At 36.6% G+C, this 26,251-nt stretch overlaps 1 protein-coding gene across 7 annotated transcripts in view; it reads left to right on the forward strand.

Annotated features, from left to right (window-relative positions):
• TENM2 (teneurin transmembrane protein 2) overlaps positions 1 to 26,251 on the forward strand; it is a 700,085-nt gene that overhangs the window by 373,261 nt on the left and 300,573 nt on the right. For 5 of the 7 annotated variants that reach the window (XM_074838105.1, XM_074838106.1, XM_074838107.1 and 2 more), the window contains exon 5: positions 6,703 to 6,786. The exons of the other annotated variants lie outside the window; for them this stretch is intronic. In XM_074838105.1, coding sequence (XP_074694206.1) covers positions 6,703 to 6,786 — 84 coding nt within the window. The remainder of the gene's footprint in view (positions 1 to 6,702; positions 6,787 to 26,251) is intronic. 7 annotated transcript variants of the gene reach the window in all.

Raw genomic sequence — 26,251 nt, forward strand, 5'->3', positions numbered from 1 at the left:
TAGTGTCCTGGTTTTGGCTGGAATAAAGTTAATTTTCTTCCTAATAGCTGGTACAGTGCTGTGTTTTTGAATTAGGGTGACAATAATGTTGATAACACACTGATGTTTTAATTGTTCCTAAGTAGTGTTTATACTAAGTGTGGGACTTCTCAGCTTCTCATACTGCCCTGCCAGCGTAGGGTGGGGGTGCACAAGAGGCTGAGAGGGGACACAGCCAGGACAGCTGACCCCAGCTGACTAAAGGGACATCCCAAACCATATGGCATCATGCCCAGTGTATGAACTGGGGGGAGTTGGCTGGGGGGGCACCACAGCTCAGGAATTGCCCGGGCATCGGTCAGCAGGTGGTGAGCAATTATATCGTACGTCACTTGTTTTGTATATTCTATTATTTTTTTTTTTATATATTTTTCCCTTCCTTTTCTGTCGTGTTAAACTGTCTTTATCTCAACCTATGAGTTTTACCTTTTTTTTTTTTTCTTTTTTTCCTTCTAATTCTCTCCCTTGTCCCACTGGCAGAGGGGTAGCAAGCGGGCGGCTGTGTGGTGCTTAATTGCTGGCTGGGGTTAAACCATGACAAGTAGATCTGGTGCTGGTTAGTGTGGTAATACTTCGGACACCATAAATAGCAATGCGAGTCAAAAATTCTTCTGACGCCCATTTTGTAACCTTATCTTTGGTAGACTGAGAAAAGGGAAAATGGTGTATTTGCTGTTGAGCTCACTGAACCATAATAAGCTTTCAAATGTACTTGAACTAATATTAGAGCATTTTCCTTTGTAGTGTTTGTCATTCTTGCATGAATATTTGGTGGTGTGTTAACATATTTAACGTAGTTAACATATACTTTCAAAAAATAAAATATATCTTGTGGATGTTTTGTATTGGAGAATAGTTCTGCTTGAGAGCTGCCAGTATACTATGCAGGTAAAGCTCTTTTAAGTTTAATTGGCTTAGTGAATGTGCTTCAGAGGAGAGAAAATGAACACAACTTTTGTAAAAGATCAAACAAAACACTGTATATAAAATGTGCAATAGAATGTAATAGAACCAGCAGATAGTAATTCTGTCAAGACAATATAGGAAGAGAAGAATTGTGTGGCCCTTTTATTGCAGAAGAGTTCATATTTCCATACTTTTGTGCATGACTTTCTTATTACTGAGTTTTTTCTAATTTCTTCACGATCATTGTTTGCCTCCAGAAATGGTACACATATAGGTTAAGAGTACCACATTTGTTGCATCTGTCCAGTACGCTTGATCCAAAATGTTAGGGGAGAACATGATGAAAAAATGTTGTGGTCTGAGCCCAGAAGGCAACTGAGCATCATGCAGACACTCCCTCACTTCTTCCGCCTCAGGGATGGGGAGGAGAAAATAAAACAAAAGGCTTGGGCATTGAGACAAGGACAGGGAGGGATTATTCACCCATTATAGTCACGGGCAAAAGGCAGACTATATTGGGGAAGAAAAAGAACATCAATTTAATCTGAACACCACAACCAACAACACTAATTCACCAATCAAAGAGAGTAGGACAGTGAGAAAATAAAACCACATCTTAAAAATACCTTCCCCCCACCCCTCCCTTCTTCCCAGACTCAGCTTTGCTCTTGATTTCTCTATCTCCTCCCCTGCAGCAGGGACAGGGGATGGGGGTTGCAGACAGTTTATGACATGTTGTTTCTGCTGCTCCTTCCTCCTCAAGGGAAGTACTCATCCCACTTTTCCCCTGCTCCAGTGTGGGGTCCCTCTCACAGGAGACAGTCCACCATGAACTTCCTCTGACGTGAGTCCTTTCCATGGGCTGCAGCTGTTCACAAACTGCTCCAGAGTGGGTCCCTGTCACGGGCTGCGTTCCTCCCAGCAACAGACTGCTCCAGGGTGGGCTTTCCTCAGAGTCCCGGCCTTCTTCGGGTGCAGCCCCCTGCTCCAGCATGGGGTCACCCCCAGACTGCAGGTGGCATCTGCTCTACCAGTGACCTCCCTGGGGGCAGGGGCACAGCCCTGCCCTCTCCCCACGGGCTGCAGGGGCTCTCTGCTCTGGCACACACACACACACACACACACCCCCCTCCTCCCTTCTTCCACTGACCTTGGTGTTTGCAGAGGTGTCTCCCTCACAACTGCCCCTCCTCGTCTCAGGTTCCCCTTCTTAAATAAGTTATCACAGAGGCGCAGGCACCATCACTAATTGGCTCAGCCTTGGCCAGAGGTGGGTCTGACTTGGAGCTGGGGGAGCTTCGGGAAGCTTCTCACAGGAGCCATCTATATAGCCCCCTCCCCTGCTACCAAAAACTCGCCACACAAATCCAACACAAAAAACAAAACCAAAAAAGATTTGAGGAAAACATAGACCTTTGACCTGCCAAGTACTGAGAGAGCGTTCTCTGTCAGTTGTTACAGTTTTTGTCCTATTCCTCAAAAACCATAATGATCAGTAATAAACATTGAGCAAATAGCAATGAAAATGTACCAAGGTACTAACAGAGGACCAGCTTCTGCTCATTGGAAGTGTTCAGTAGAGAGGAAATCAGAGACAATGGGGACAAGCCTCAGCCACAGGGGTGTGACAGAAATGGAGCAAGTGTTTGTGACTGGATGTTTTTGTGTAAATATTGGGAGGGAGAGGAAACAGCTCGAGAATGAAAGGTATTTATTTGTAAGACCTTTATTTAATGCTTCTGAAGTGATAGTTTATAAAAATAAACCATCTTTTTATTGTTTATTATAAGTAAAAATTGGGTTATGCCACTTTGATAAATAGAAGAGGAAAAATGAGAACAGAGCTTAGGAGGATATTTAGGCTTTGGTCATATTTAAAGTTCCACAGTTATTTTCTAGATGAATGTTGACAGGCATAAGAATTATGGATGGAGGAAACAAAGGTTATAAAATGCAAAAAGTTCTCATGCTGTAAGAAAAAAAACCCAAAACATAAACAATGTACTATGATCTTAACGGGTGGAGCATATACTATATGATTGGTAGGCAAACTTTAAGTGATGTCTATTGAGAAATGTTAAAAAGTGAAATTCCAGGATACCTGATTTAACTAATAAGGTTGAAAATTCATAGTGCATAGTTGGAAGCTCTCATTCAGACAGGACTATGAAGGGGAAAATTCTGAAGGAAGAAAACAACTGGGGATGGAGGGGGAGAGAAGGAGGATATAGGAGTGATACTTATTCCTGGATAGGTAGGAACCATAAATTAAGAACAACACAATATTTGGTGATCAGCCTCTTTGCTGTAAGAAAGACGTGTCCTTTGGGGCGCAAGAACGCTGCGTGGTGGGATCCTGATGAGCGGGACCTCTGACTGCGTGGTGTTCAGAGGGGCCTCCTGACTGCTGGTTACAAGGCACAGCAATAGAGAGGGAATGAAAATGCGGAGAGTAATTACAACCTTTCCTTGTCAGCCTTTCTGTCAGACGGCAAGACGACGTCATGTAGGTCTCATCAGGGTGCTAGGCCTCGGAGGAGACTGTTGGGGTGTGAAGGAAGTTAGATAAATGTTAAAAAGGGACAGGATGGCGGAAGCAGAGTATCAGTTTCTGAAGAGGCTGCTGTGAGGAAAGGAGAAGAAAATGAGTTCACTGAATAATGTGCAGAAGACAATCAGCTAGTCTGAATATTGTATATCTCACAGGAGACTGGTTTAGGAATTGCAGTATTTGTTCTCTCAATTTGCAAAGTGTTGCTAGTGTTTGTACTATAATTTAAAATTAGCTGTATCAGCATTGATTTTTAACTTAAACTGAGTTGAGACAGCAAGATGAAAACTGCTATTCATTCATCTTTGAAAGTGTACAGAAAGCAGATTTGTCAGTTGCTGTAGGAGCAAACAGACCTGTGGACGTTGGGGAGTTTGTGTTTTAGAGGAATGTATAAGACGAAAGCATAGTAAATTCACACAGGTTTTACTTTTTCCAGATGTAAAGTGTGGCGTCTGATAGGGACTAAAATTAACTTAATGATCTAAAGATTTGCTTACAAAAGATTTTTTTCCTAATTTTTGGCAAGGCCAAAGATTGTGGGTCATAGTCTATTCTTTCCTGTCTGATAATTGCAAAATCCATTACTATCCCTTTGAGATGTTTTTTATAAAAGACTGTACTAAATCTGAATAAAAGCCTAATAAGTAGATTAGTTAGAACAATAGTCCTCATGAGGATGTTTGATTCTGAGTGTAGCTGCTAGAGATAACCCTAAATGCAATTAGGTTTAACTCCCTGTGAGTGTCAAAGGAAGGTAATACCCATGGAGACTTCCCTGCAGATGACACTATTTTTAAAGTGTCTCAACATTTAAATTATTCTTTCCTTTGGGCATTGGTAACAAACTTTTTTTTTTTTTTTTTCCATTGTTGGAGAAACAGAGCTTGGAAACTTACGTTTTAGCTATTGGTTTTAGATGTTTCAGATCAAAAAGAGAGATGGCTCAGCTTCCTTGGGGGAACAGTTTGTTGTCCTCATCTGTACCCTTTGTAGTTGTAAGGATCAAATATCCCAGGGTGGCCACAGACAGGTAAAAAGAGAGAATAGCAGATTCAGTAACATACACAAGCTTAAAGGGTAATGTCAATAGATAAACTGTTGATGGATTAATTCTGTTTTTTCCTCTTGAAAGAGAAATGAAAATAAAAACTTCTATTAAAACAGAGACAGTAAAGGTTTCAAAAATTTGCATATTATAGGGTGTGATATAACAGAAACTGTAAAATTGCAAACTACTGGAATTGTTTAATTTAATTGTAAGTACCACAGAAGAATTGCACTGTATTTAAGCATTTGGTCCTATTTTCACATAAAAAAGAAAAGAAAAAAAAAGCTTAACAATTCCATGACTTCCTTTTTCATATATTCCTGCATCTACATATGCTTACTTCTGTTTAATTTCTATTATTTTTGAAATATGAAAAATATTAAAATAATCTCATCAACTTGTAGTATTATATTTTTGGGAAAATTGCTGGTAATACCAAAAGGAATAAATTTGCATTTTTAAAAAAAAAATATTTATCAAAGTTTTTATATTGATAGTCATTGTGCTCCGCACTTCACGTATCTTTGCTTCACTTGCATATTGTCCTTAGAATTATCTTTCAGTGGAGCATTCATGAAAATCTCTTTTTTTCCTTCCTTGCTTTTAAATAAAAAGTCTGTATCATAAAAAATAAAGCTGAACTAATTAGACATGGACCCAAATACCTGAAAATTATTTATATTCATACCACATCAAACTTGAATTTCATGTGTGGCAAGGAGACGTTTAGCCAGTTTAGGAAGCTCTGTCTGGTTTTTATTGTTTGTAAAAGTATGACTTGTCCCTTAAAAATACTTTTTACCCCCAAAACGAGCAATGTAACACTTAGGAGCTGTCATTCTTTCACATTATTTCTGTTGCAGACATTTTAGGTCCAAAATATTTGTGCTCCTAACAAATAGCTAATTTGTTGTCTCACACCTTTAGCTTTATTTTCTGTTGTTTCGGTCAGCTGTTTTTATATCTTTAAGTGTCAATGCATCGCCTTTTTTTCTTTGCATGTAATAAATTGCTGTGGTATACAGAACACATTTTCATTGTTCATTCTGGTGAACCTTGGGTGCAAGATTAAATTATCATTTTATAAAAATTATTAAGGATTTGAACCTGAGATGTACCAAGTAAAATAATTTCCCAGTGAAGCCTTAAAGAGAGTGAAGTAGGCTTCTTGTCTTACTGGTTTGTGTAAGGAAATTCATGTAAATAAATAAAAATAGGTTTTATGTTTCCTGTTTACTGCATCTGAAAACTCTCCCATTGTTATTATGAAATTCAATAACAATTTTCAATTGATTTTGTGCGTTTCAAATGTAAGGGGACTCCCTCATTACTTCATGTTTTCAAAATCCAGCTATATTTTAATTAGTTGTACAACCAAAGGAAACCTGTTTTCTTTTTGGTCAAAGAGAAAAACTCTTCAAAACTAAGGGATTTTATATATATATAAAAATCTGTCTTCCTAACGCTAGAGAGTTTTTACAAGAGAAAAAAGAAAAAAAAATGCCATCCTTCAACAGTGCAGTTTCACTGGTTCATGTCTAGTTGAGATGCCGCAGAATGAGCCTGATTATGTTGATAGTCAATGTAAAAGTCATCATGCTGCTGTAATAAACATGTAAGAAGTGATTTATTACAGATGAAAGTGTCTGTTTTCCAAATGTATCTTAAGAGTCTGGTTTTAGATAATAAAAATTATCTTTTAGAAGGATGTAATGGTACATATTTGGCTAAGGAAGTAATAGATAATACACTGGAAACAATTTAGTATAATCTTAAATACCTACTGTACAGCAGGTATGAAAACTTTCATGGACTTCAGGTTAAATTCTAGCGCACATATTATACCCAGAGTTTTATGCATTCTGTCCTTTTTGTGGTTAATGATACTGACAGTGGGTATGTGGACCTCCTGCAAAGCAAGATTTCGCCAGTACTACTGCCACTCAGTATGCCTTTTTATATGTCACTGATAAAAAGATAAAAGAATTCTCAATCTCTAGATAATAATGAGTAATGTATTTTTTTGTTATTCAAGAATGCTTTGGGTGGGAGGAGGTGAAACATTCTATTGGCTGTATTTCACCAAAGGTGAATGGAATGGAAGAAAAGGAGGAAAAGAGCCATCTCTAAAATGTATTTGTTTTATTTCATTTAGATTTTCACACACACCTTTCTGAGAAATTGAAAGACAGACAGACAAGCTGGCAGCAGCTGGCTGAGACAAAGAACTCTCTAATACGTAAGGTTTTTATCTTGCTTAAACTGTATTCCTTGTAAACTTAGAACCTAGTTTAGAATTTGTGGGGTTTGCAATGATTAATCTACTCTATGTTCTGCATATTATGTATTGTGGGATTTGTTTGTTTGCTTGTTTTTTTCCTCCTGGGTATTTATATCCAATTGAATAAATCTGATCTCTCCTTACTACTTATTTCTATTTCATTGTTGAGTATTACATTCCTAATTTGATTGAACTAAGTAAGGGTGGGGTTTTTATTGGGAGTCATCACTGGGTACTGAAGGAGCTTCTTTTTCCCTGAGCTGATGTTGCTTCATGGGACAGGCCTCATTACATGGGCAGAAAGAGAGCTAAGACATGTAAGAGATGCCAGATCTGGGTATTCACAGGCACAATCTAAAAACAGTACGGTACCTGTATCCAGCAGGATTTTCACAAAAGCAGTTGCATCTGTTTTATCCCATTGGTAAAAGCTTGTATGTGATACATGTTTCTGCAGCAATTCTTAAATCTGACTTTCTAATGAAAGATTTTGTGATAACTCAGTTCATCTTTAGTCTTGATTTGAATTTTTTTGATCTAAGAGTTTCAGATTCAGACAGTCACACTTGGTGTGTCACTGAAGTTTTGTATCTTAGGGGCTGTGTAAAACAATCAGGGTTTTGCTGGGTTTTTTTTGTTTTGTAGGGAATCACCTCATTGATAGACTTTTTTTTTTTAAGTACCACTGCCTCTCCTACACATACATACCTTTTGTTTCCCTGAGAGCAAAACTCCCTTGGGAGGAGGAGGATGTCTGGAAAAAAGCTTGCAATGTACTTTTTAGCAAAAGAAAAAATGAGCAAGATGTAGTAATATAAATCCAAAGATATCTCAAGGAATTTTGGTACAAAGATAATGATTCAGTGACATCTTTCTCTTGATGTTTCTTGAATTCAAGAAATGGTTTTCGTTCACTGGATATATACACCTATACTAACTATAGGATCAGTATGTGCCTTTACTAATTTAGCAGGGACTATTTTTTATAGTCCTTTGTCCTCAACACTGCAGTTTTTGCCTTGTATTTGACTGCCTAATGAGATGAAAGGCATATTTTGATATTTTATTCTTTTCTTCCATTGCAACCGTGACCCAGTACATACATGAAAGATACCTTTCCATTTGGGCTTTTCATTTAAGCCCAAATTGCATTTGCAAAATTAGGGCCCTAACCAGGAATAATATTCTGCTTGCTTAATATTTAAATGAAAAACATTTAAAAAAACAAGGTTTTGTCATCACCCCATTTTATTTTCTGATATATTTCTTTCAATAATTGCTTGATTGTTGGTAAAAACTGCTGAATGGCATTGTGCTTTGAATCTCAGTGTCTGAGCAAATACTGGGACGGTTTCTTACATCAAATTCTGGAAAGTGCTGAGCATCTGTGACCATTTCATAGTTAATGCAGCCCAAAAATGCTCAGTGTGTTTTCAAACTGGGGATAAGGACTATTTTTTGTATTTCCATGCTTCTTAGAAGAGTGGGAGCCAGAGAATTTGGTAGAGCAGTTAAATTTCCATAATGCTGGTCTGTAATACTAAAAATTGCCCAAGGTGGCATGCGTATAGTTGGAAATAAAGATGAAATTAATAAAGAATAGAAATGATCTTGTATATATCTCTGCATTCCTGAACCATTCATGATCATTGGTTTTGCAGAACGGATTTTGGCACAGGTGAATTGAATGGGCTATGCTATTTAGGCCATACTAAATCTCAAAGAAAAGTACTTGAGTGTATTTTCCAGGATCACAGAAAGGTTTTGTCCTACAAATTACATCCATCTGAACTATGTCATTTCTAATCTGAAGCTTTGAGGCTTTTCATCAAATATTATTTCTTTTTGGTTTAGTTCTTTTCCCTGGCAACCTGATACCCTTCCCCATTCAAACAGATCTGGTTTATATATTGCTTTTAATTTTTGGTACTGTGTTCAGGGTTCCTAGAAGTTAAGAAAAACATGAGAATGTATTAATAACTATATGACAACTCAAAAATATTTGGTGGTAGTATTAATTCTCACCTCTGGCTTGACAATAACATGCATTTAAGAAAATAATTGAACTGAGACAAGTCATAGAAAAACTTAGTACTTTCAATGACATACTAAATCTGATATGACTAGTAAAATAGTTTGTTGCATGCTCTAAATCTGGTAAGAAAGGTGCAGTGAGCTTATAGATCCAAATTTGCTGACTGGCATTGATGTTAGCCAAATCTATTATGTTAATAATTCAAGGGAATTGACCAAAACCAAACTTTATCTCTGTTCCTTTTAAAAAGTGCCATAGGACTTTTTTACATCAGTCTGGATGCTGCCAAAACCAGACAGATGGCACTAACCTTAGTTTAAAGCCTCAGCTGGCTGAGAATTCATCCAAATAGTGTTGCAAAGCTTTCAGTGTGCATGTTGTGTCAACAGAAGAGGACTTTTTGTATCACCATAAGTAGAGCCCTCAGACTTTTCATTTTAAAGGTACCCAGTTATTGAGTGTGCTCATTTAGTGAGCGGATTGCTTTGCTGTGTTCTAATAAAATGTTAGGTTTCTTGATCTATTCAGCCTTTGCTTTGCTAAGGAGAAAGATGCCGCTGGTGCAGACCAAGAGGTAATTGGAAAAAAGGAGGTTAAGTGCTGAACATGGGTATTATAATGGTCAGTGCTTCAGAAATGCAGGCAGAAGGACTGTTGTCAGATCCACGTTCAGACTCTGGAAGGAAAAAGAATAAAAGCATCCTTTAGGAAAATATCCCCCCTACCTAGTATTTGGAGTAGACCTAAATCTCACCTTTTCTGACTTCTCCTTTTCTGGGAGAAGAATTCTTAATAGATTAAAAAAACCCAACCAAACAAAACAAAAGTAAAGCCCCCACAAAATATCTCAAATCTATCTCATACTAAACACCCAGAATTAAAATAAAACCAAACAAATAAAAGAATGAAACCACCCTGGGTTTCTTTTTATAACAAAAGATCAGAAATGTATCAGAAACATTAATTAATGCTTTTGAAGCATTCAGATAGTGTAATGTTGAGCATTATATATAACAGTGCTCTGCTTAGAGTATGATTTGAATAGGACACCAAGAGGCCCATGCTTCTCATTAAATAATGAAAGGATTGGTTCCCTGTATAGTGTGTGCAAGCCAACCTGAACATTAAGTGCAATAGAAGACGTAACAGGGAGGGAGAAAGGATTGAGTCAAGTTATTAAAAAACATATTGCAGTCCACTAACAGTGGGAGTCCAGGCAGCCTTTTTTCTACCATTTCCTATCTTTTTGTTTACTTTGCAGCCATTGTAGTGCAGTTTAAGTGTCTTTGCTGTTTGTTTCAACATGACAATCTTTAGTAAACTGTGAACATACAAGTCTGAACATTGTAGCAGAGCCCATAGTCTTTGAATTCATGTATAATCCTGTCAATACCAAAAGAAGATTTGAATGACTATAGTTAATAAGATATGTATTTGGTATGTTGTTGAAGCAAGCATACAACTATCTCAAAGATCTATGGTAATCTGTGATGTGCAAGTAAGTTCTTAAAGTAATTTTGGGATATTATCAGTTGAACTGTAATTTAATGAAGATAGGGATTATGCCTTTTCTGGGGGAAGAAAATGGATTGGATTTTATCCTGTGCTTTTGACATTTAGATACAAAATGCAACTGGTTGTATGGGGGTTTGATTTAGGAGGATGATCTCTATAGCATGACGTTTAAAGTCATCAGTGAGAATGGTAGGCTGGTGTTCCATAGTCTTCAGATATGAGTAAGTTATTTTACATTGTATTTAAATACTGTGTATGGATACTGTGGATAGAGCTTTTATAATAATTCTGTTTAAATTACAGTAGTGAGGAACTTAGTTCACTTTGCTGCTTTCAATGTGGATTTGCCTTACTGAGGATTATATGGGTTTGCATTTCTGGGAGGTTTTTTGGGTTTCCATTTTAATGGAAATTCATTCAAAAATACATGAGCAAAACTTGGTTTTATCGTGGGATTATAGCAATGATTTCTTTAAGTAGCTGAGTCCAGGTTGTACAATTGCTCTTCATGCAACATGCTGTTTTGTTAAGAAACAATCAACCAGAGAATGTAAACCACAAAGCCAAAAGTGTGTGATAAAATAAAATAATGAGAATGTAGGAAACTGTGAGGGGGAAGTAAAACTCTCTTGAATATTGTGTCCTAGAAGAAAACAAGCTGACAGTTCTACCAGGTGCCTCTCCTAAGAGCAGACTTAACACTTGTTACAGAATTTGTCTTGAAAACACCGTTATTTGAACTAAAGAATTTACAAATTTGCTTGAGAAACAAAACAGATTGTGTGTTGAAAGACTGAGCTGCTAGCAAAATACTCGATCATGTTAGATTTATACAAACCCATCTCCTGTGTATTGCACCATGTCCTAGAAAACTGGAAGCCATGAAAACAAGAACTTGTATTTTAAGGAGTTCTGTGACAGCTTATAAAAAATAGCTTTTCCACTTTTTACATGAAGCTTCTACCTTAAAGAAACTGATGAAATAGGTGGTAATTTTTAACACAAGCAGTGACAAAATAAACACCATCTGCTAGTGTTGACTTATTCCATAGTATTCTCATGCTGGGTGATTTTATTTCACTTTTTTTCAGAAATAGTTAATGACACATCTGCTGTGCGGTGGAGGTGCATTTTCAGTAATTAAATGTGGACATAAGTTTAGGGAAAACAGTGATGAAACTTTTTCAGAAACCAAAGAAAATATTAAGCTATTAATATGAATTTACAAAATATATAGCTATGTTGATGCCTTTTTGTATTTTGATCCAATTTATTATTGGATCAAAACTGTTAAACATGTATTTATTCTTTCAAAATACCTGGTTATCATGGAAAACTTCTCATTTAGTCTTTCATTTACCAAAGGAAAAATCTTTCACAATGATATTCTTAGTCCATGAATTGGGGTTGTGAAGACAGGGCAGGTTCAGATGTTGTGCAGGATCAGTGTCAGATTTATTTACATGGGAGAAAGTCTTTAAGGGAGTATAATGTACAGTGCCGTCATTGCAACTGCAGAACAAAATAATGAGGTTTATCTCAAGGTCCTGTTGAATACTGTACAAAAAGAAATTCCACATACACGCAGAGTTTCTTTTATAGGGTATGTCTTTATCCTGTAAAGCTCTGTGAAGCGGTCTTTCCTCCCAAGCAAGATTGTAAGACAAGATGTAATCGTCTGGTGTCCCTGGGTTATTCAGACAAAGACATAATTCATGGCTTCTTGTGTTGTGGCATGTTTTCTTCCCTTTGGTAGAGCTTGGTAGTCCCGTTGGTTTGAAGATTCCTCTCCTGTGTCCCTGAAGAGCAGTCTCTTCCCAAATTACCCCAGTACGTCCTACCTTTTCCTTCTCAGTCAGCATTGAGAAGTCTTTGTTGTGGCAATTCCTATTTAGCACTTTACTGCAGAGGCATGAACATAATGATCCACTATACAAAATCCAAGCAATTACGCTGTTAAACCTGGGTTTGCCGTGACAAATCATATGTCCCTATGCTATTATCGGTATAAGTAGATTTTAATAAATCCAAAAAAATACATGTCTGGACCTCCATATGGATGGGTGGATATTTCATTTTAAGATTTTGAGATAGAAATTGAAGCCATGAATTGGAAACCTTAGGAAAAAAAAAAACTTTGGCTACTTTCTTCTCTAGTAGGTGAAAAAACAGGGTGGACGCCACAGAGACATGAATTCAGACTCCGTCTAAAACTTTAAAAATCTCAAGTAAAAACAAATTCAATGTCTTGCCTTCCTGCCACCAAGGTCTCTTCAATGGTATGAAATCCCTGTCCTCCTTTTATGGTTTCACAAAATGTTTTGACAAGTTATGCAAGTAAAACTGTATACAGTATAAAAAGTAAATTACATCTGGAAAAAACACAATATAAACAATTTTAAAAGGAGCTGCCATTTCTTTTTTTGATAGAAGTCCTGAAACATATAGTGAGTGTAAATGAAGCTTTGCATTACTTCCTTATGAACACTGGCTAAAGAAATATTGATAGAAATATGTTTAAGGGTAAACGTCTGTACTTCTTATTTTAATGCTTCTATTCAAACTTCATTCAATCTATTATTTTAGTAATGAGTGTGTAAAAAAGCAGTGCCTGTGAAGTAATATGCAATTAATGTTAATTGTTCTGATAAAGGAAAAAAAGAGCAATCTCACTTAGTGGATTTTTGTCTTTATAAACTGCACAGTAATTAAAAATCAGAATGAAAATTCATGCGAGTTGCACTAAATGTGTACTGCGTATATTAGATAGTGAGCATCTGAAGTCATCCCATGTTCCTTAGCAGTGATAAACAGATTTACATGTTAAATACTTATATTACAAACCTTTTGACTTGACCTGATCTGTGTAAACATTGCATTTACGAATTATCAAACCTCTTTGAAAGACAGCCTTATGTATGTGTATTATCATTTATGTTAATCTGAATCATTTCTCAAGCTGCTGTGCATGAAGTTAGGGTGAAGAATCCCTTACTTATTCATACCCATATGTATGCTGTGAAACTTGGATAAGGAGGGAGACAAGAAAAACTGATTTTAAAAAAAATAAATTATATACATAGTTTTTATACTAGTGCCATAAGTCCTTAGTTTAAGTTTACTTATACCCACTGCTAGGGTGAAAGTGGAGGGAGCCTGACCGGTGCTTTCTTTGTGATTTCCATAGCTTGCTTTTATAAGCACTTTCTTTTGTTTGGATTATGAACTGGAAATATATTATCCTTTATTCCAAATTGGATCTGCATCTGGGACAAGATTTTTACAGTTTCTAATGCCATAATAGTAGAAAAAGCAAAATTGATTACATTAAATTTTTTAATACGGAGAAGCAATGAGGAAATGATGACAGTATGTTATTTTAAACTATGTTACTTGCAAACTCTTCCCCTTATTAAAGGTTTTTATATTGTTGATGCATAACTACATTCAGAAGTTGTTACTGGCAGGCCAAGCATTTTGATAGAAATGTAGATAGTGGATGGGCTTGTTGTAAGTGAAGAATTAAATCTGCTTGGTATAATAAGCAGAGTTGAAAATCCAGGACTTATACAGCACACTTCTTGATATCCATTTCCTTACTGGGACAAGTGAGTTCAGTATTTTCAACCAATGTCACAGTATTTCTCCTGCCAGTGACTTACAAATATATCTGTTAATATGTTTTTGTGCTTCTTCAAAGCTTATTTCCTTAAACAGGATCATTAAGAGTTAGTATTTGATCCCAATATAATTGTTTAAATTCTGAGTGATGGTTCAGTAGAGTGAACGTGCTTCAAAGACAGGTTTGCCTGTATGCTCAGAATCTGGACATGTTTGACTGTACTTGGTTCAGGTTTCTTTCATTTAGAATGAAAGCTTTGTTTTCTCAGTCAAAGTCTGGGGTAGGAAAATACTGTGTCTCAAATCCCACATGAATTGAACTACCTGGTGCTGATTAATGAAAATATTGAATGTGGGTGTTAATGCTAGGAGGCCCCTGGAAGGACTTACTGAAACTTACTGACATAATCTTTTTTTTAAATAAAGCATGATTTTTATTTGAGTAAATAGCATGTGGAAGTGGGAAATTGAGTGCATTTTGGAAAACTAAATGATCTGGGAAACAGAATGAAAAAATCACATGGCCTCTTTCTCTTTAGATACCAGAAATCTTCATCTGTTACCTATCTAGCTTGCAAAATCTTCAGCCTTCTTTGAGCACTGCAATATATTCATTGTTAGGGCAAAACTGTACTGCTGCCCTCTCTCTTCCCACTCAAAGGATACTTGGCAGTTGTCAGGATTAGTTGTAGATTTTGCCCCCACGTTTTGATTCTGCAATTTGACTTTGTGTATCGTGTGGTAATACCATCATTTTGAGGCACTTACATTGATGCTGCTTTTGAATAGTAAAAGCAGCTTGTGCAACCTTCCTAACGGCTTATTACACAGTACAAATGTTACAAAGCCACATGTTCTAATTTACCAAGTGCCTGGTTTAGTCACTAGAATTGACATATTCGGAGTAATAAAGGGCATCTCTTCTTTTAGCCACTGTCAGGCCTCATTCTCTTTATAGAAGGCCTTGTCAAAAGTAACAGAACTGTACTTGCAGTCAAATTTCTCATCACGTTCTACTCTTAGCAGTAAGGTTTGGATCCTTCATTTCATAGATCCAACTCAGAACTAACTTCATTGTAGGTTGATTTCTGAATGTTATGTCTGAATAAAAGTTACTCTTGTAAATAATTGAGAGCTCCATATCTTAAAGGCAGTATTCAATACACCTGCATTTTTGTATCTTAAATTTAGCGTTTGTATCAACAATCTCTTGAATACAGGAAGAAATTAAGACTAAAACAGGAAATTAAGACCAGAACTGCCATGATTGCACAGTACTGCTACACGTAATAAAGTCTAAAGGATTCAAATTCTGCAAACAGAGGCAGAATTGAAATAGGAAAAGTATGTTTCAGCTAGATTTAGGTGAACCCAAGGAAGATAGATAGGATTGACATGTATTGATTTCTTCATTTTCTAAGTCACTTCTGTGGTATGCATTATTGACATTCCTTCTAAGGTAGCTTAGAGTTGGTGAAGTCTGCAGTGTTAGAAAGTAATGTCATTTCAGGCATGCGTAGTTGCCAGAGTAGTTAATACTGCTAGTCAAGTAATAAAGTAGTAGTAATATAAAGAGTACTGCAAATATTAATTGTTGCAAAAAATATAAATGGTATTTGCTTTTCTTTACTGTGCTTTTTCAGATATGTCCTTCTAAATCTGTGGTGGTAGTAGAAATCAAATTGTCTGAAAGCGTCATGGTTCAACCTCAGCTGGCAACTAAGCCCCATGCAGCCACTTGCTCACCCCCCCTTTGGTGGGATGGGAATCAGAAGAGTAAAAGTGAGAAGACTCATGGGTTGAGATAAAGACAGTTTTATAGGTAAAGCAAAAGCCACACACACAAGCAAAGCAAACCAAGGAATTCATTCACCACTTCCCATGGCAGGCAGGTGTTCAGCCATCTCCAGGAGAGCAGGGCTCCATCGTGTGTAATGGTGACTTGGCTAAACAAACACCATCACCCCAAATGTCCCTTCCTTCCTCCTTCTTCCCCCAGCTTTATATGCTGAGCATGATGCTATATGGTCTGGGACATCCCTCGGGTCAGTTGGGGTCAGCTGTCCTGACTGTGTCCCCTCCCAGCTCCTTGTGCCCCCCAGCCTGCTCGCTGTGTGAGGTGGGGTGAGAGGCAGAAAAGTCCTTGACTCTATGCAAGCGCTGCTCAACAGTAATGAAAAAATCTCTGAATTATCAAGAATGTTCTCAGCACAAATCCAAAACACAGCCCCATGCAAGCTACTGTGAAGAAAATTAACTCTACCTCAGCCAAAACCAGCACCAAAGTTAACCAAAAGTTAAATGGGAAAACACAGAAATATCTCTTAAGCATGAGTACACAGATACACTAAATACATGTGGAGATTCATACAGACAAAATCTGAAATAATAAAATCTAAGCAGTTGAGCTGCTTTATATGAATTAACAAACGTTATATAAAAACAGCAACTGCTGTTCACCTTCAGGGATTTTAAGTGAAATCATTCCGCAGGAGCACTTGGGTTGTAGCTGGTTCGATTGGGGATATTTTAACTTTGCATTTTAGTGATGAAATTCAACAGTTCACTGAGACTTTACAGTGGATTAGCTCTCTAGAGTGAGAAGTTGGGGTGGGAAGAAGTATTTGGATTGGCAAAGCAGTAGAATAGTTCTGTGATCAGTTTGTTGGAGTAGATTGTTGGGGTACAGACATTACCATAGCCTCAAACCTTCCTGATGTGATCATTCCTCCACGATTAACTTTATTGTAACAATATAAAAGGGCTGTGTTTGAGGTATTGAGCCTTCTAAGTAAATTTTAAACTGTTTTCTTAGAAAATTTACAGAATTCATATGAAAAAGATGGAAGCCTCATAATTATAGAATGCTTCTACATCTGTTTTCCTTGTCAAATTAATATAGAAAAAATATTTTTAAAATTTGTACACTGAATATGTGTACTTAGCTGAATTCCTTAGTCTGCTTTTAATTAATTTGAATGTAGTTCTAAATTTGGTTCCTTGACCAGGTCATGCTTCTGAGCATTATTTTATGTGACAATCAAATTAACATTTAGAAATTCACTTTCCTTCACCTTCATCATTCTCATTGTAGAAATGTCTACTTCAATATTCATACTTTTTTATAACCTCAACTTGAGTAGAAATTCTAAGTGAGAGTTCCTGGAATTCCTCTTAAATACAAGTTTTCTGGAAGAATTGGATGGTATTAGGTACTCAGACTTTTTCAAGATCGCTTTGAAGAGTTGTCTCTTTTTGTTCATTTTCTGTTACATTGTGGATCTTGAGAAACTGTAAATTCTGAAATGCGCCTTTTTTTTCTCTCACCCTGGAGTGTGTTGCAAAGACCTGACTTCTCATTTGCAGTGAGTTAGCCAGCTAAGATTAGTTGTAGTCATAGAATCTTGTTAATAAATACTTACCTAACCTTTGGCTAGACAGACCACTGTAATGTAGAATGTGGTCAAGCTCTGGAAAACTGTGTTGTGTTTTAATAGTTTTTAACGTTTTTAATGTGTTTCCACTAAAACTGCCAAAAATAAACTAAATAAAGGTGTTTTTTTTATTCCAAGCCCTGTATGCTGCTACTCCTTGTTGAGGAGGCATATGATTCTATGCCTATATAATTCTATGGAATGTTATTATTTATAAATAGTCTGTAGGTTTAAAAGATACGGGGTTTTTTTTTTTCCCCTACATCTAAGTCCTTTGTGGTTAGCTATTTTCTGGAGTTATAAGGGCTTCTATGAAACTGTCATCATCAAGGTGCTGTTACTTTCAGAAGTGCCCTACCCAATATACCAGAGATCCCCCAAGAGAGTAGTGCAGGGCAGACCACTGTGCTGCTTCTCTTGACATAGTGACCTACTCGCCTTTTATTTTTCCCATATCTGCCATAAATTTATACTGCCCAAGTTTTAAGTCTCTTGGCATTAACATAAGCAGCCTAGAAATATGTTTAAACCTGACTCCCAAAGTAAGATGAATAGTGCAGCCAGTGTGGTTTCGCCTGTATCATCAGAACTATAGACATGTGTTCAAACCCGGTTTATTCCTACAAGCACCGTTTCTGGACTTATGGTCAACTGATATTTATAATGATACACTGTTATCGGTCATAGATGTTTTGTTTTTTTCAGTTCCATCAATACATTTTTGAAAATGAAGATAGAGAGGAACTAATATTTTTCATAAAGCCTGAGATTTCTTTTTAGTATTTGATTTCGGTTTATTTTGTTTGAGCTGTGTAGAAAGCCATTTCATAGAGAGGAACAAGTCCTTTTAATTTCACTGTTTGATCCTTTGGAGCTCAACTGAGGCAAACCTAGAATATAATCTATTTCAGAAAATTAAAAATAATTACATTTACCTGATCTCCTTAAAGATACATGCTTCTAAAATGAATATGGAAAAATTAATACGGAAATCCTAGAATTTATTAAGATATCTACTTAGCTTTCTTCAACTGTTGTTCACATACAGGTGTTTTGTAAAAGCTGTTCTTGGACTAGATTTTAATTGGCTATTGAGGCTGTCTTTAAAAAAAAAAAAAAAAAAAAACCAAACCAAAACCAAACCAACCCAACATATATTCTACATGGTTCCTACTACATAAAATTAGCAAACTTTTAACACTTCAGGTAACCACATATGTGTCTTTTAAACTTGTAACAGCACAATATGAGAGAAGTTGAGTCCAGATAGCTCTTCCTACCCAACTTTAACTTTGCATACTTTGTAGTTTCCCATTTGTTTAGTTAGACCTCTCAATTGAATTTCTCTAATTTATAGATTTAAAAAGTTCTGCATGTGCAAATTATAGCTCTGTGTGTGTGTGTATTTGTAGTGCATCAAGAAGGTGACATGCATAGGTGTGGTTTCATCTAACACATATTATTACATATGCAGAAATATATCCTTGAATTTTATTTATACCCAAATTTGGAAATACAGTGAAATAATACATACATCTCTGTGTCCCTGAACTCTGTGGCACAGTTCCTGCTGACTTCAGCAGGGCCAGCCCTTCAGCCAGTATATACAGAAGGTGAGAGATGACTGCAAAGCAGTGTTTCACAGCTGCCTGCTGGACAGTGGTTAAAGAGGTACTTCTCTGAGATTCCAGACAGAGTCAAGAGGCCTTTAACAAACAATACACAGTTTCTTATTGAGCAGTAGACAAAACAATTTCTTTAAACCTTTCTGTTCTTAGGCTACTTGAATTTACAGCCATCATTAAGCTGAAGGAGCATAGTCCATGAACGTTTTGTGCAGTTGAAAGATTATAGGTCATATAGTGGTAGGATACAAAGCTTATTGAAATGCAAAATTTAACAATAATTTGTATTTAATAAAATGAACCTTTTCAGAGTAGCATCTCAATCCATTTATTTTCTGAAGTGTCATGTGTAGAAGACCTTTTTGTCTTGCTTACTGTAATGTACAGGCCTCGAACAGCCTTATGTTCCTATCTTAATATCCATCTGTCATCTGTTGCACTTGGTGCAACTCTGAGCCTTCTTTACATTCACAGGAAAGATAGATTGTACAAACAGCATAATATAAGTTGTGTTTTGTGGTGGTCTTTTTTTAAACAGTAGTCTGATTGGTATTCAGATGTACTGTGTGAACCTGTGGCTAGAACAACTCTCCTTGCCTTACCTGCTTAGAGTAGAAAATGCAAGTAGTAGTCTTGAAGTAGTATCACTTAATGAAAGTGACAGCTGACTGCTTATTTTAGTTGGAGGGGAATGTGTAATATAATTTCAATTTTGTTTTATAGATACATATATGTGTTCCATTCTTTTGTTTTTTTTTTCTGGTACAAAAACACACAGAATTTAACTTTCCGAATTCCCAGACTGATGTTAACTTTTGAACTTAATCTCTGTCAGTTTTTTCTCTTTAGTCCAAAGTAACAGTATGTCTCTTTTTCCTTTGTATCTCATATGTGGCAACTATTACTGTCTGTAACATGATAAGGTAATTAAGTTACATTTCATTTTGAGGGATAACGGCTAAAAATAAAACCCAATTTGATTTCATAATCCACATCTTGGTAAGTTCCAGTTGTCAAAAGTCAGGGTTAATTTTTTTCTATTTCACCTTGCATTTTTAGATTCCCCTGTGTCATCTTACAGCTGGGTGTACTCTTGCGAAGCTCAGCAGTCTACTCCTCTCCAGGCAGTGCTTCTCACAAGCACACACTTACTAGTGTCAGCAAACACATGGCTGTGGTTCACTGCATGGTTAATTCTTAATCATTAATTTGTTGAAGTAATGTTCAAACCTATCAGCTTAAAGGTAAATCCCTTCTTAAGCAAGTTACATTAGAAAGTGTGATGAAAGAAGTAGTAAAATTATTTTGGTTTAAACTGTTGTTTCTTTATAATTTAGAGATACAAACCCAGCGTTTTTCTTCTATTATGGAAAAGGTTACATGTCAAGAAACTAGGGGGGGGAAATACACTGAAGAGCATTACACTACCAATAGGATAGACACACTTTGCATGTATATATACATCTTCCATATAGTAACAGGTACTGACGGAGAGTTTGACTACTGAGAACATAGAGAAGCAATGACACAAGCTGAGGATGCTTCCTAAAGAGGGCAGGGTAGTGAGAAGGATAGATAGTTTTTTCAAGATCTTAACATTCCTGATGTGTTCTTTGAGTTCTTTGATGAATACCATAAAAATGTAGTTTTCAAGTAAATTACACTGTTCAATAGGTACTTTGTTGGAGGTTGGCAGAGAATAAAATCTGTGGTAAGTTCATGCTACCTGTCTTTACTAGAATGCCTGTCATATGTGGGCACTTTTTTGTTAGTTGAAAACCTACATCAACTTAGTATCCAAAAGATTGTAAGCACCCTGACACGAAAAATAAATTCCGTTAAAGGAAAACTAAGTTGTCCTTCTAGTGAATTTACGTTTTTGAATAATAAAGATCTGCATGTACTTTATGAATTGTTTATGTATACCTCACAAAATCCACAGCCTTCACAGTGTTTTGTCATTGTCGTTGCTAAGTGTGGTTCATACTATGCAAAAGTTCATGAGTGGTAGCGTGAGCAGATGTTCATTGTTCCAAAATGCACATGCAAGTGAAGACAAAGGACAGTAAATCTGGACTGCAACACAAGTTGTGCTTTCCTGAGTGACCATGCTAAGAGGCATAATGTATAATTAATCTATGCTAAACATGCACAACATGCACAAGATGTAGATGACTAAACTAAATACTAAACATACTCTAGCAGCTGTTAATTTCTTTTTCAATAAGCTGAAAAAATTGTTGAAAAGGAGTCCAGCATACACCTTGTATTGGATTCTAATCAGCCAGTTAAGGGACTCAACAATTAGTACACTAGAGGTGAAAATTAATCAAAAGCTAACAGAACTGTGTTGAAAGAAAACAGTTCATACATTGATTGAAACAGTACTTAGGGGTATTTTTAGCTGGAATATAATATACATGGTTCTTTTAGTTCAGTGTAAAAGCAAAGCACATAAATCAGTAGGCTTTTCCTGGATGCATTTAAGGACAGCATCTGCCCTTTCTGTATAACGCTGCCTGATATAGTTTTATCTGCAGTGTTTTTCTGGTGTTGCAGAAGCCTCTGAAGCATATGATATTTGGTTCCCCCGAGTCTTGACTGTCTGCCAGATCTTAAGTTCTCCCAAAGTGTCCTGTTTCTGCAGCTGGGTCAGGATATGGTTTTCCATGGCAGAATTTTATCCATCTATCCATCTATCTATTATTTCATAAGCCAGTTAAGCTTTGACAGCTAGAGGAATCTTTGAATATAATGGTATATCTTCGTAAGGCATGGAAACTGTTTAACCAATGGTTAAGAGCTAAAAGGTACTTAATTAAAATAGAAATATCCTATTCTTGTTTATACAGTTAAATCAGAGGATGTCATATTTGCTTGCTCAAAAGCAAGACTCTGAATTTAAGACCTGCATTTCCTGATAGTAAGAATGATTTATTCTGTAGATTTACCTCTTGGGGTGGGTTATATTATTTTTCTGTCTGGGTTTTTCATATGTTTGTTTGTTTTTTCTTTTTTCCACAAGAAACTTAGACCCAGTCAGCACCTTGGTAACCTCTAACAGCTTGATTGGCATTTTTTTAAGAGAGATCCCAGTTGTTCTTAAAGGGGAAGAAGGCATTAGCCATTCAGGTTTTTTGTGTCATAGCAGGTACATACAGAAGAAGATGTAGTGGTGATTTTGAACTTTATTTTATTGTGTAGATATAAGTTCTGTAACTTAGTCCTTGGATTAAGTATTATTTTACATGTAGCATGACCTTTAATTTTCTTATACATCTGAAATAAATGTTACTGAATTTTTATAAAGGAGATTTTGTGTATATGTATAATATGATACTAATTATGTTTGAGTTTGGAGTTTTAATCTAAAATCTTTTTCTTAAATTCAGCCCAGACATTAGTTTATACTTCTTCAAATTGTTGCTTTGGTCCCAGCTGGGATTTCCTATATAGCACTGAGATATTCATACACTCAGTTATGTCAGTGGCTGTGTACCATACTTCAAGCTTTCACATAACCTAGGCAGTGTTTTGAATAACTTTTTTCTAGGATGTTGCTACTTAAAATATTCCTATGTGGTTGCATCAGTTGGCTTTTGACTTATTAATATGTTTTGTATAAATGCAACTTTAATCATCTTTCTTCTAAATTTGTCTGTACTTAAACATCTGCAACCCTGGAGTTCCATAGCTTGGTAAGGTTGTTCAATTCCACTTTTAATTTTCATCTTGATATATTATAAATGTTACCTTGCAAGTAATAGCAGGAGGGAGTACTTCATGCAGCAGTGCACCTGCTGATCTGTGTTGGTCTAAGTGGCACATATTTCAGTCAAGTGATGTGACAAACCACTTTATTATTGTTTCATCGTTTCTTTCTGCAGAAAAAAAAATCTGACCTCAAGGAAATGCCCGTATTTCCTGTAAATGTAACTTGCTATTCATAACTCGTCTTGAAAAAATGCAAGATTTGCGTTTAGATACCAATAAAAAATTGAAGAGACAGTATTAGTTCGTGTACAAGGGTTGCTAAAAACATAAGAAATGGAGAAGGCAAATCCTTATTTTTAAATTACAGTTTCAAAAGTTATTTTATTATAGTAAAATGACAACTATTTCTTTAATGTTCATATGCTCATGTTCATATATGTTCACATTTCTTCCCCGATCCCCTACCTCCCATCCATATCCCATGTAGATTGGGAGAGTCAGGATTACTAGCAGAGCTCTTGTTAATGAAAAGTGGTGACACTTGCTTTATTGTTCATTGAAGGCTTTCTTCTGACGAAGATAAATTACATGCTTGAGGTTACCAGGAAAATGTGATTTCATCATTGAATGGGGGAGATCTGAAACAGTCTTCCCAATTTACAAATAAGTTATGAATCTGCCAGATCTGACAAAGAGAAACATTTATTCTAATGCCTGAAGCTCTGACACTGGAGTCACTTGAACATTGCATCTTTATGTCATCTATTTCATATAGGTTTTGGTAAATAGCAAATTTTTAAGTTCTAGAAATAATCTCCATTATTCATGTAAAAGTACATTATGTAATTTGTCTAAACATAGAAGAATAGCATACGCAGAAAGAGTAGAAGACTGCTTATTGTTTAAGTCTGCATGTGTGAGAGGGTCTGATATGCTTGTGCCAACAAACTTCAGACCCCTTATGTACTCAGTAGCAATGGTTAGGGCTCTAAGCTCATCTCTTCCTTTTGCTGCTCCTATTTCAGGCACGAACAATAGGTATCTGAAGTTACAAAATGTGGGTATTCCTATCAAGAATGAAAATGAGCAAGAAGCTAACCTTATCTAACTTTAAAATTGGCTCTTAAGCTAGGTGTGTGGACTGGATATCTGGAGAAGTTCCTTTAACCTTAATTATTCTATGGGTCTCTATTAATATCTCCCTATATGTCTTTGGCATAGAAAGAGGTAATTAATTTATGTGAGCCCTGTAATTTGTTTCCTGAAACCGTAATAATCTTGACCTAAGTATAGGCACTTATGCTACTGAGCCTTTTGACATCATTTTTGGAACTTCACCTCTATTCAGAACCCAGATCATTGCTTGGTCCACTGTACCACTGTGGGCTATTCCAGTGGCATGAATAGCAAAGGAGAAGAGACCCACCGTTCTGAAATAAATGACATCTGTATCCCAAATTGCCAGTATTTCCCAGAATTGATCTTATATCATCAAAAAACCTTATCTGATCACAAAGTTCTCTGTTGCACATGAGACAGCAGTACTTCAACTTCTGCATTAGTTAAACATTAAATTGTATGAGAATGCCAGATGATAAACAATTCCTTTTTCCTAGACTCACAGACTTTAAAGGCAGTCCTGTTATGAAGCCCTATTGCTATTTGTAACAAAAGGTTCATTGCCTCGAAACATGATGTCGGTTCCATACATAAATAAGAATTAAAATACTAGAAATTACCCTGTAAGTAAGTAAGCAACAAGATCTAAATCTTCCTGTACCTCCCATGTTGTATTTGAGAGAATTGCCTGATCTTTTTCTGCATGGCATATATTTAGTAAATCTACAAGGTGCAAGGAAAGGTCAGCAGTAACAATTGCTTTACAAACTGGCAGACTGCGAGCGCTGGATCAAAATTTTAGTCTCAGAATGTTTTGTGTAAATTTGCAGTGGAGAGTCTGGTGCTGTGCTAGATTTCACAAGACTGTAACAAACGGTTTTCTTCGTTCTCTTCACATTAAGTTCTCTACTAGAGATGTTACTTTACATACCTGAATGTAACAGGATTATGACAAAAATTGCACATTTCTTGTTATTTATCAGACAACAATACACACCTGGTAAATTCTCCTGTTCATGTCCTGTCCAAAAGTGTTGAAATGGATGCCTACGTACACTTTAGAATATGTTGCTGAAGAGATAAATATGTCCATGGGAAATCAAACCAAAAAGCCGTCTGTTTTACACATATTCTTCACCCTTACATTGAGAAGGTTTTCTTAGCTTTCAGGATTTGGTGTGGCTCTTCGTAATGTATTTTATGATTTCATTGTTATTCATTGCTATTTCTTTTCATTTTCATTGAAGTGAGTAGCTATGGTTACTGTATGGCTACTGCAGTCCCATGCAGTGAGGTTGTGAGGGTTTTTAATTGTGTATGATGTATGTTTTCAGACTGTAGTAAGAATTTTTCAGCTTCCAGCCCTAACTGTTATTTCTTGGGAGAATAAGATTTGACCACAGAAGTTCTGTAAGCCTGCCTGAAACAAGAGAATTTGGTAAAAGGTGATGTTTAAATAATGATATTAAGCCTTTTGAGAAGAGCATGTATTCTTTTTGTCAAGGGAATAGAATATGGAGAGAGAAACTGTTTTAGTAAATCCTGTCATAGTTGCAGGTTACTATGAATGCTGTAGTGGTTAGACTACAGCGGGCCAGCCTGTTTGGTAGAACTCAGATAAGGGCAACGAAGCTGGTGCAGGGTCTGGAGCACATGTCGTATGAGGAGCGGCTGAGGGAACTGGGGGTGTTTAGTCTGGAGAAGAGGAGGCTGAGGGGAGACCTCATCGCCCTCTACAACTACCTGAAAGGAGGGTGCAGAGAGCTGGGGATGAGCCTCTTTAACCAAGTAACAAGTGATAGGACAAGAGGGAATGGCCTCAAGCTGCGCCAGGGAATATTTAGACTGGATATTAGGAAGCATTTCCTTCCAGAAGGGGTTGTTGGGCTTTGGAATGGGCTGCCCGGGGAGGTGGTGGAGTCCCCATCCCTGGAGGAGTTTAAGAGTAGGGTCGACATAGCGCTGAGGGATATGGTGTAGTTGGGATCTGTCAGTGCTGGGTTAACGGTTGGACTAGATGATCTACAAGGTCCCTTCCAACCTAGATGATTCTATGATTCTATGATATCTGATGGGGAAAGGACATAAGAGAAAACTGAAGTAATAGTAGCCATGAGACATTTCTCAGTGCTGGATAAGCTTACTAGGTATTCACCAAGATAAAATTGGACATAAATTGTTGGACTCATGTTCACCATAACATAAAGCAATACAACTGTTATGCATGCTATATGCAACGGTGTTGGAATCAATTGTGTGAGCTCCTGTGTCCTGTCTTATGTTTACAGAGCCATGAGATCTATTTTAGAAGAGAACCACTTAAACTACTAGGGCTCCTCAGCATTGCTTTGTGAGCAAAG

This window comes from Strix aluco, chromosome 13 (assembly GCF_031877795.1).
Source record: "Strix aluco isolate bStrAlu1 chromosome 13, bStrAlu1.hap1, whole genome shotgun sequence".
NCBI lineage: Eukaryota > Metazoa > Chordata > Aves > Strigiformes > Strigidae > Strix > Strix aluco.